Source organism: Macrobrachium nipponense, chromosome 16, assembly GCF_015104395.2.
Source record: "Macrobrachium nipponense isolate FS-2020 chromosome 16, ASM1510439v2, whole genome shotgun sequence".
Taxonomy (NCBI): domain Eukaryota; kingdom Metazoa; phylum Arthropoda; class Malacostraca; order Decapoda; family Palaemonidae; genus Macrobrachium; species Macrobrachium nipponense.
The window spans coordinates 57760392-57771230 of NC_087209.1; the positions used below are offsets into that span (position 1 = coordinate 57760392).

General features: G+C 48.5%; 1 protein-coding gene across 1 annotated transcript in view; it reads left to right on the forward strand.

The window, feature by feature from the left end:
* Nucleotides 1-1397: 1397 nt before the first annotated feature.
* LOC135195731 (peptidyl-prolyl cis-trans isomerase H-like) overlaps nt 1398-10839 on the forward strand; it is a 58922-nt gene continuing 49480 nt past the window's right edge. The window contains exon 1 of the mRNA XM_064222158.1: nt 1398-1640. Within this exon, the coding sequence (XP_064078228.1) occupies nt 1557-1640 (84 nt within the window). The 5' untranslated portion in view covers nt 1398-1556. The remainder of the gene's footprint in view (nt 1641-10839) is intronic.

A 10839-nucleotide genomic window follows, 5' to 3' on the forward strand; every position in this document is an offset into this window, starting at 1 on the left:
CAAACGTCGCATGCAGGCCCACAGAAACCAAGGCGCTATTCACCAGCACTTTGTGGATACCCACAATAAAAAACCATCCTTACAAGAACTTCTCACAAACACCAAAATAATACACAAGGAAGGCAACTACAATCGTTTATTGATATCAGAAGCAGTCAGCATCGCCATGCAACGCCCCAACCTTAACATCCAACGCGAGGCAGACCGATCTTTGCCCTCGTGTAGGAGGCAGCCCTTCAACCGCGTGGAACAAGACCACCACACGCGGACAGGAGTGCACACTGACACTTAGTTAATTAAACATATATGTAATTAATATATATTTATGTATAATGTGTATATAATACCTTACTTTCAACTTTTGATTTAATTTCTGTTGTTAACATATTTATCAATTTGTCTTATTTTATGTTTCACTATAGTCTTTTGTAAATATTTAAAACTAGGTATCTGGCTATTGTACTACCTTTCCATGGTGCTAGGGGGGTGGTTCCTCTTCGCCTCATATTTGTATCAGTACGCTTGATAACGTCAATACGTATAGGTTGACGAAACAGCTGTCGCGTTTTTGTAAAAATACTGGAGTAAATGGAAGAACCCCATTATGTGTCCATTAGTAACCTGAACAATGAAGTGAAAATAATTAGAAAATATGAATCAATTTCAAAAAAGCTGGTAAACAGTGAAAAAGCCATTCTATTCAATGAATGTTGTATATATATATATATATATATATATATATATATATATATATATATATATATATATAAGGATACAATAAAGTGCTGACATTTCATAGTTCTAAAGTTCCTGCATATTTTTCTTTATACTCTATAGAGTAACGTGTTTGAAAATATGTGATAAACTCTTGTTGACGATGATATATGAATAATTAATAATGCTTAAAATTCACACTATACTTCGACATAGGAACAGAACCAATCATTTACAACATTCATTATTTCTGGTGTCTGATTTATTATGTATTCTGATATGCTTTGGTATTGACCATCATGACGCTCTCTGACAGAATGAACTCTGCTTATATAACTAGAAAATCCCTACAAAATTATACACCCAGTTCTTTGCCACCAATACCTTGAAAGCTAATATCTTGAAAAACCCTTTCACATTAAAAAAAAAAAAAAAAAAAACTACAACAGCGTCATTTTCAACTTTGCGGACTAAGAAAAAAAAAAAACTACAACAGCGTCACTTTCAACTTTGCGGACTATTGACAATGTTTTCAAATCATAAAAGCCTCCTAAAAACATTTTGAGAATCAAAGTAATCTTACCAACAAAGAGTAAACTGTAACTGCAGTAAATACGGGATGAAAATAACTTTTCGACGAACAGGAGGGCTGACGACGATCGCTCTTCAAGAAGAATCAAGAAGAAGAAGCAGTAGCAGCATGAAATTTAACTCGATGTAAACAAACATTGTCATTCGAGTCATCGTTTGTTGTTCTAGGCACACGCGTCCGTCTACCGTAATATTAGTACAATCAAAATTACCCGATCAACTAAAAGTGCTATTTTTTTTTATTGGAGAAAATGCCGACCTGGAATCAAATACAACAACAGCTGCGGCATCCAAATAATCCCGTTGTCTTCTTTGACATCACAGTGGGTCAAACGGTGAGTTCCTCTGGGTATAGGCTATAGGGGGAAACACCAACGACTAGGCTATACCAACCCTTATCACGGTGGACAGGTCTTATTCACTCGATATATAAATGGTGAAACAAGAATACAATTAGGATAAAAAACCGTAGGGTCCAGAGTGGACCATGTTCGATCAGCTTGGACAATCCCAAAAAAAGTACATTAGGGTAAAACACCACATGGCCTTCAGCAGGCCATGTACGATCAATGCATGCCACCCTCCGAAAAAATACATTATAACGTGTCCTAACACGGGAGATGGGCATCAGTCGCGACTTGTTATTGGTGAGAAACGGAGCTAAAGACCTCTACTCTCCTTTCATAGTAAGTATTTTCTCCAAAGTTAGAAATTAAGGCCAAATTTTAAGATTTAAACAGAGGGTAGTGAAAAGGGTGTCCACGGCAGTGGAAATCTCACCAAAACGCTTTCGAAATTTTTACTTACGCTTCATTTGTTCCGATACGTAATACAAACCATCGGTCCTTTAACAATAGGAAGTAGCTAGCGGCAGCTGGAACGGTCGTAAGCTTCGAACAAGGGGAGAACGGTAGTTAACTGCTTGTCCGACAGTCGCGCGCCGCGCGACTGGGAGGTAAACAAACCACTTTTGCTTTCGGCCGCGGGTGTGAAGGACGTGTTCGTCATCGCTCTCTGCCCGCTTCATCGTCGTATGCTTTGTTTATATTGTGTTTTCTACTAATGGTTTGTTTGACTTGAAAATGAAACTGTAAGTACACTGTTTTCATTTTCATTACTTAATTATGAACCAACATGGAGTTATCGCCGTAGATGCGGCGATTTCCTCTCTTTTCATGAATTGAACCCTTGAATTATGTCTCGGTGCCGAGGGCGGGCGCGCTCGCGCCGAGTCATGTATTTTGGGCGAAAGTGTGTAATTGAAAAATGTAAGTACTCTTTTCATTATATTTTTGCCCTGTGCGTTCGTTACCGAGAGTGTGATTGCGCTTGGCACGAGCCTTTTAATTTTGTATAATAGAATGCAATGGAAGTGGATTCGCAATTGCAATATTCTTTTCATTTTCATTTATTTATTTGCATGAAATTTAATTTGGATCAATTTTCGTTCTTACCCGGGAATTGATCCTTACGATTTTTTTATGTGAAAGTGAAATCGCAAGTGCAGTATTCTGTTTCATTTTCATATATGGTAGCATCATATTATTGGATCAAGTTTCCGTTCTTACCCGGGAATTGATCTTTTCCCCTTTAAGTTCTATGAAGTGAATCGCAAGGGCAGTATTCTGTTTCATTTTCATATTACTTTTCACTGCTGTGCGGGGGTAGGGGAAGCGAAGGTCTGCCAGGAAGTCGTCGGAAAGCTCTCCCGCGACTTCCTTGGTATCCGATTCTTCGTCTTCCTTCCTGCCCCCCGCTCAGCTTCTTCGTTGTATTTTGTATTTGGGGTCTTCCTTCCGTTTGGGGTGGGGCATGTCTTCCCCCCGTGCGTGAGGGAACCCCTCTTACTAATCTATCTATGTTACCGCAGGTGCTACATCCGTGGGAGACGACCTTGGACAGGTATGGACCACCGCGGCGGCAGGGCGTGCCTAGCATCCACGGGCTGCTGCAGCGTCTAGCGAGGTCTGGGGCGGTCTCCACTACTACCACGGCCGCTTATGCTGCTCCCCCCCCCTCCTGGTCTACACTCCCCATGCTGTGTCGATGACGCCGTCTGCCGCTACTAGGGCCGCCGCCGTACCGAGGTGGGGTTGCCGCCGCCGTACCGAGGTGGGGTTGCCGCCGCCGCCTGTTTCTTCGTGTTGCCTGCCCCAGACTTCCGCTGTTCCAGCAGCTCGCCCCTGGACCGGCCGCCAGGACCCAGGTTCCGCTGGCTGCCGATGATTCTACGAGGCGATCGCTGGGCCTGCCGTACCTGCCGCTGATGTGATTTCCGCTGTTGGCTTGGCTGTCCCTTCTGGGTCTACCGCTGCCGCTGTTCCTGCCGCTCCTGAGCTGGTTGCTGTTCCTGTCGCTCCTGGTTCCTGAGCCTGTCCATGCTGGCTCCTGCCCACGGTGTGTCTTCCCCGAGGTCCCAGGTCCTTCCGGACAGGTGCAGTCGGGCCGTGTTGCTTCGGCAATAGCCCCGGCTCCGGCCTGGATGGAGGACTTGACGACTGTCCTGCGTGAGCTGACGAGGAAGAGGAGAAGAGGAAGCTGTCATCTTCGTCTGCTGCTGCCTCTTCCCCTTCGACTTCTAAGGCCCATAAGCCGAAGAAGAAGAAGGCTGCCTTCCCCCCTAAGAAGTCTCCTTCGGGAACTTCTAAGGGCCCGTCCCACCCCAGTGGGACGGGGGGTCCTTCTGCTGGTCCTCCTGCTCCTTCGGGAGCGGGGCCCCGTCTCCCTTCCGTAAGGAGAGATAGATGTTGGACCCAAAAGAGGGAAAGTATCGGTTAGCTCTGGTACTTCCTCGCCTGGTGCTAGCGGCGATGCCGCTACGCCAGGTTCCGGCTCGGTCTCTCGTTCGCGAGAAATCCCGAGTGTACGTTCTCCCTCGGGAGACCGTGCAGCCAAGTTTCGGCGCCAGAGTTCGCTCGGCGCCAAGACGCGGCACGGAGCAGAAGGCTGGTGAGAGCCGCTCAGGTGACTCTCGCCAGGCCAGCGGCCGCTCTTGCAGCGACCAGCTGGTAACCCGGGTTTTCCCCCCTAAGAAGGCTCCTTCGGGACCTTCTAAGGGCCCGTCTCGCTCCGGCGATTCGGGGAGCTCTTCTGCTGGTCCTCCTGCTCCCTCGGGAACAGGGCCCGTCTCTTCTTCTACCAAGGAGAAGAAGACGGGGACCAGAGGAGTACCTGCTTCGGCTGGCACTTCCTCGCCTGGTTCTAGCGGTTATGCCGCTAAAACCAGGATCCGCCTCGGCTTCTCGTTAGCGAGAAGTACCGAGTGGACGGTCTCCCGCGGGAGATCGTCCAGCCAAAGTCTTGACGCCCGAGCTCGCTCGCCGTCAAGACGTAACGCAGCGGAGCAGAAGACTGGCGAGAGTCGTGCAGACGACTCTCGTCAGGCCAGTGGACGCTCTCCGCATCGACCAGCTGGCTGCTCGGGTTGACGTGACGGTCGCTGACCAGCCACGAGTTGAGGCGAGGAAGGGGTCCCCGCGGCCGTCGGTACCAACCACGGCTGGTACCAGCGGCTCGACGCGCCGAGAGGACGCTCGCCGGTCTCACCGCGACCAGCGAGCTAGGGGGGTAGCGTCAGGTCTGCCTCTCCTGTACCTTCACCTCCTTGGGCTATATTCCGGGAGGAGCGAGGTTACCTAGGAGTGATCGCGAGAGGTGCGCCCGCTCGCGATCCCGCTATGACGCCGTTATTGGACCAGGCACGGTTCTTAGACCGACCACCAGGACCTATACGCGCAAGTAGCTGGAGGCGACCGTCAGCGTCTGCCGCTGTTCCTCCTTCTGAAGGAGGAGTATCTCGGGATCTGTTCTTGCTGGAGGGACTGGACGGTCCCTACTCCGCAAGACGCGGTTACTCCGAGATACAGAGGAATTTGCAAAAGTCATTAAGCTGATTCGTCAGCATAATGACCTTGCGGAAGGATTGCCGCTCCCACCAGCAGAGCCCACGTCTCTGCTCGAGTCGTTTTGGGGCCCGAGAGGGAACCCAAACCGACGGTGGGTCTGCCGCGATCGGAGCTTGCCGATTCTGTCTCGAACCAGAGTCTCTCGTCTCCGGACAAGAAGGCTCTCTCAGTTCTGGCCGGTCGATCAAGCTACTTCCACCTCCTCTACTGCGACAGCGGCGTTCTACGTGTCTTCGGACACGCGTATTTAAATACTCCTTCGGTCTCCTGAGAGGTTTGACCTCGACGAGGACTGGAATGAGTCGGAGGACGGTATCGGCTCTCTCCTGTCAGGTGTCGATCAGCCCCACCCAGACGACGTTCACAGTGGCGGCAGACCCTTACCTACAGTGAGAGTTCGTAACCCTCCGCGGGAAAACGTTTTCTCCTGACGATACGTTTTCCCAGACTCTGAGAGACCATCGCCGCAAGGCGATGGCTGCTCCTATTCTTCTCCAACTGCTAGTTCCACTGGGAAGGCGAGCGAGTATCCAATTCCTCCATTCCCATCTCTCCTTACGGCTACGAGGAAAAGGGGGGGGAGGGATCCTACAGAGATTTCTCTGTAGGATCCCACGTTTGGGACTGCGCTACCGGGGGGACCTTCGGGTCCTACCTGACGTAAGCCCCGGGTCGTTGAGGAGGGATCCTGCCCCATTCTCGATTTCTACGGAATCGAGAGGGCCACCAGTCGATATCGTTTCACGAATTCGGTGGGGGTTTCGCAGACTGCTTAGAATTCTAAGGAATTTCTAGCGCATTCAGAGTGTTCGAGTTTTTTACGATCTCCAAACACTTAGGCGAGACCACGGTCTAAAGTGAGCGAGACGAGAATCCCCGATGTTACATGATAATCGGGAACCTCGCCTATGCTCGAATTCCTGGAATTTCTAGCATTGGGAAGAAGACTGCTGCTGAAAAAAAACTATCTCACAGTAGGCGACCAACCTGGAATAGAGAAGATCGGACGGGAATATCCAGTTTGGCTTGAACTATCGTCTTAGTATTCTGTTCACCATTGAAGCTTTCCTTCGAGGAAGACTTCTCCTTCACTCTTTGATAGAGATCGAAGGTGGTCGATCTCCAATCCTTATTTTGTTTTCTTGAAGGAAAGAATTTAGGATGGAGATCGTTGTTCAGAATCCTACAAATATACTACGTATATTAACCTCGCGACATGATTCTACTAAGCAGTTGAATGGTCCGAGGGGTAGGCGCATATCCTAGTTTATCTACGGATTGCGACTTAGAAGAGAAGTATTCTAATTGAACTGCAACTCGGGGTTGCCTGCAACCTCCCAGGAGTTTTCAGTTTCAATTTTATATACTTATGGTTTGTCACGACAACACCATTTCAACTTTTATATTTACCGAAATTCGTTTCGCCTAAATATAATTGCTCGAGCATATCTTTTATGCTCGGTAGTTCTAGCCGAACGCATTCCTTCATGGAATAATGGATTACATGGCAACTCAGGATGACGAGTCGGCGAGAGCTCAGGCTCAACTACTGCGTATTGAACAGGGTTGCCAGATTTTCAAGGCTAAAAGTTGCCAATGATTGCTAGAAAAGTTGCCAAAAGTTGCCAACCTCCCTTTTCCACTAATAACCCTTGATTAATTTAGCCAAAAAACATCCTTCCTTAATGCATTTTCTCTAGTACCTGTGCATTTGCCATAAAATGAGAGAAACTTGAATTTCACAAGGTATCATAAACTCGTTGTGTTGAAATTTGTACTGATACAAATAGTAGTTTTCGATTTGCATTTATTATCTCAGTAAGGGGTGTCATTTAGGGGGGGGGGCAAATGCAACTGCCCCCCCCCCCCCCCCCCCCCTTCACGCCCCAAGCCCCAATAAGTAACAACAGCTGATTTTCCATTATTCCTGCCAAAATTCAAATGTGTTATCACATTAAGTTTACCTGTCTATCTATTAGCTACCAGTGAGGATGAGATAAATAAACAGTAGTGGGAGTCTATGGATTTTGTTGAAATACCTTTTGTGTCAATGACAGGGCTTAGGCCTACACGTCAAATTCTTATATTTTGAGGCAATGACAGGGCATAGGCCTACACGTCAAATTCTTATTTGTTCCGACACGGCATACAAACCTTCGGTCCTTTTACAATAGGAAGGTACTAGCGGCAGCTGGATAGGTCGTAAGCTTTCGAACAAGGGGTTCGGTAGTTAACTGCTTGTCCGACAGGCGCGCGCTTTGCGCGCGACTGGTAGGTAAACAAATCACTTTTGCTTTTGGCCTGCTGGCGTGTGGACGTGTATCATCGCTCTCTGCCCGCTTTATCGTCGTTGCTTTCGCATGGTTGTGTTTTTCTTTTTCTATTTATCTAGTGAACTGAATTTGTAAGTACAATCATTTCATATTATTTCCATTGAATTCAATTGTGAATTAAAGGATCTGGTTTGGCACCACGCCCTCCGATTACCCGAGTGCCGGACTGAAGGGCGTAAGTGCGGGAATCATTTTCCCAGAAATGATCCTCGTATTGTATGCTCGGTGCCGAGGGCGGGAGAGCGCTCGCTCCGAGCGTATATTTTGGTTGGAAATGAAATGTAGATGAAAATCGTAAGTAAGTGCTCTTTTCATTTATATTTTTTTTTTACCTGTATGCTCGTTGCCGAGCGAATGCGCTCGGCACGGAAACTTATTCTGTATGGAAGTGGAATCGCAAGTACAGTATTCTTTTTCATTTTCATATATTTATTTTGATTGTAGCAATACTCATTTTGGATCAGTTTCCGGGCTTACCCGGAAATTGATCTTTGTTCCGACACGGCATACAAACCTTCGGTCCTTTTACAATAGGAAGGTACTAGCGGCAGCTGGATAGGTCGTAAGCTTTCGAACAAGGGGTTCGGTAGTTAACTGCTTGTCCGACAGGCGCGCGCGCGCGACTGGGAGGTAAACAAATCACTTTTGCTTTCGGCCTGCTGGCGTGTGGACGTGTATCATCGCTCTCTGCCCGCTTCATCGTCGTTTGCTTTCGCATGATTGTGTTTTTCTTTTTCTAATTATCTAGTGAAACTGAATTGTAAGTACAATCATTTCATTGAATTCAATTGTGAATTAAAGGATCTTGGTGTCACCACGCCCTCCGATTACCCGAGTGCCGGGACTGAAGGGCGTAAGTGCGGGAATTCATTTTCCCAAAAAATGATCCTCGTATTGTGTATGCCGGTGCGAGGGCGGGAGCACTCGCTCGAGCGTATATTGGGTTGGAAATGTGTAGATGAAAATCGTAAGTAAGTGCTCTTTTCATTTATATTTTTTTGACCTGTATGCCCGTTGCCGAACGAATGCGCTCGGCACGGAAACTTATTTAGTATGGAAGTGGAATCGCAAGTACAGTTATCTTTTTTATTTTTATTTTTTAATTTTGATTGTAGCAATATCATTTTGGATCAGTTTCCGAGCTTACCCGGAAATTGATCCTTCCCCCTTTTTATTTTGAATGAAGTGAAATCGCAAGTGCAGTTCTTTTTCATTTTCATTTGTTCCGATACGTAATACAAACCCTCGGTCCTTTAACAATAGGAAGGTAACTAGCGGCAGCTGGGACGGTCGTAAGCTTCGAACAAGGGGTAGAGAACGGTAGTTAACTGCTTGTCCGATCGTGCGCGCGCCCCGCTGCGGCCCGCCCGAGAGGTGAAGAATCACTTTTGCTTTCGGCCGCGGGTGTGAAGGACGTGTTCGTCATCGCTCTCTGCCCGCTTCATCGTCGTATGCTTTGTTTATATTGTGTTTTCTACTAATGGTTTGGTTTGACTTGAAAATGAAACTGTAAGTACACTGTTTTCATTTTCATTACTTAATTATGAATCAACATGGAGCTATCGCCGTAGAGACGGCGATTTCCGCTCTTTTCATGAATTGAACCCTTGAATTATGTCTCGGTGCCGAGGGCGGGCGCACTCACGCCGAGTCATGTATTTTGGGCGAAAGTGTGTAATTGAAAGATGTAAGTACTCTTTTTCATTATATTTTTGCCCCTGTGCGTTCGTTGCCGAGAGCTTGATTGCGCTCGGCAAGAGCCTCTTATTTTGTATGAATAGAATGCAATGAAAGTGGATTCGCAATGCAGTTTTCTTTTCATTTTCATTTATTAATTGCATCAAATTTAATTTTGGATCAATTTCCGCTCTTACCCGGGAATTAATCCTTACGATTTATTGCTGTGAAAGTGAAAATAGCAAGTGCAGTATTGTTCATTTTCATATATATTTATGATAGCATCATATTATTATGGATCAAGTTTCCGCTCTTACCGGGAATTGATTTTTCCCTCTTTAAGTTCTATGAAGTGAATCGCAAGTGCAGTATTCTGTTTCATTTTCATATTACTTTTCACTGCTGTGCGGGGTAGGGGAAGCGAAGGTCTGCCAGGAAGTCGTCGGAAAGCTCTCCCGCGACTCCCTTGGTATCCGATTCTTCGTCTTCTTTCCTGCCCCCCGCTCAGCTTCCTCGTATTTTGTTTTTGGGGTCTTCCTTCCGTTCGGGTGGGGCATGTCTCCCCCCCCCCGTGCGTGAGGGAACCCCTCTTACTAATCTGTCTGTGCTACCGCAGGTGCTACAGCCGTGGGAGACGAACCTTGGACAGGTATGGACCACTGCGGCTGCAGGGCGTGCCTCAGCATCCACGATCTGCTGCAGAGTCTAGCGAGGTCTGGGGCGGTGACCTTGGAGTGGTCTCCACTACAACCTTCACGGCCGCTTATGCTGCTTCCCCCCGCTGGTCTACACCCCATGCTGTGTCCGGTGACGCCGTCTCCGCTTCTAGGGCCGGTCGCCGCCGTACCGAGGAGGGGTATGCCGCCGCCTGCCTGTGTTTTCTTCGTGTTGCTGCCCCCAGACTTCCGCTGTTCCAGCAGCTCGCCCCCTGGACCGGCCGCCAGTACCACGCTGGCTGCCGATGATTCTACGAGGCGATGGCTGGGCCTGCCGTACCTGTCGCTGATGTGGTTCCCGCTACTGGCTTGGCTGTCCCTTCTGTGTTTACCGCTGCCGCTGTTCCTGCCGCTCCTGAGCTGTTGCTGTTCCTGTCGCTCCTGGTTCCTGCGCCTGTCCATGCTGGTCCTCGCCCATGGTGTGTCTTCCCCAGTCCCAGGTCCTTCCGGACAGGTGCAGTCGGGCCGTGTGCTTTGTTCGGCAATAGGCCCGACTCCGGCCTGGATGGAGGACCTGACGACTGTCCTGCGTGAGCTGACGAAGAAGAGGAAGGTGTCATCTTCGTCTGTGCTGCCTCTTCCCCTTCGACTTCTAAGGCCCATAAGCCGAACGAAGAAGAAGGCTGCCTCCCCCCCTAAGAAGTCTCCTCGAACTTCTAAGGGCCCGTCCACCTCGGGGGGGGTGGGACGGGGGTCCTTCTGCTGGTCCTCCTGCTCCTTCGAGCGGGGCCCGTCGGTCCCCTTCCGTAAGGAAGAGATAGACGGGGACCAAAGGAGTATCGGTTAGCTCTGGTACTTCCTCGCCTGGTGCTAGCGGCGATGCCGCTACGCCAGGTTCCGGCTCGGTCTCTCGTTCGCAGGGAGATCCCGAGTGTACGCTCTCCCTCGGGAGACCGTGCAGCC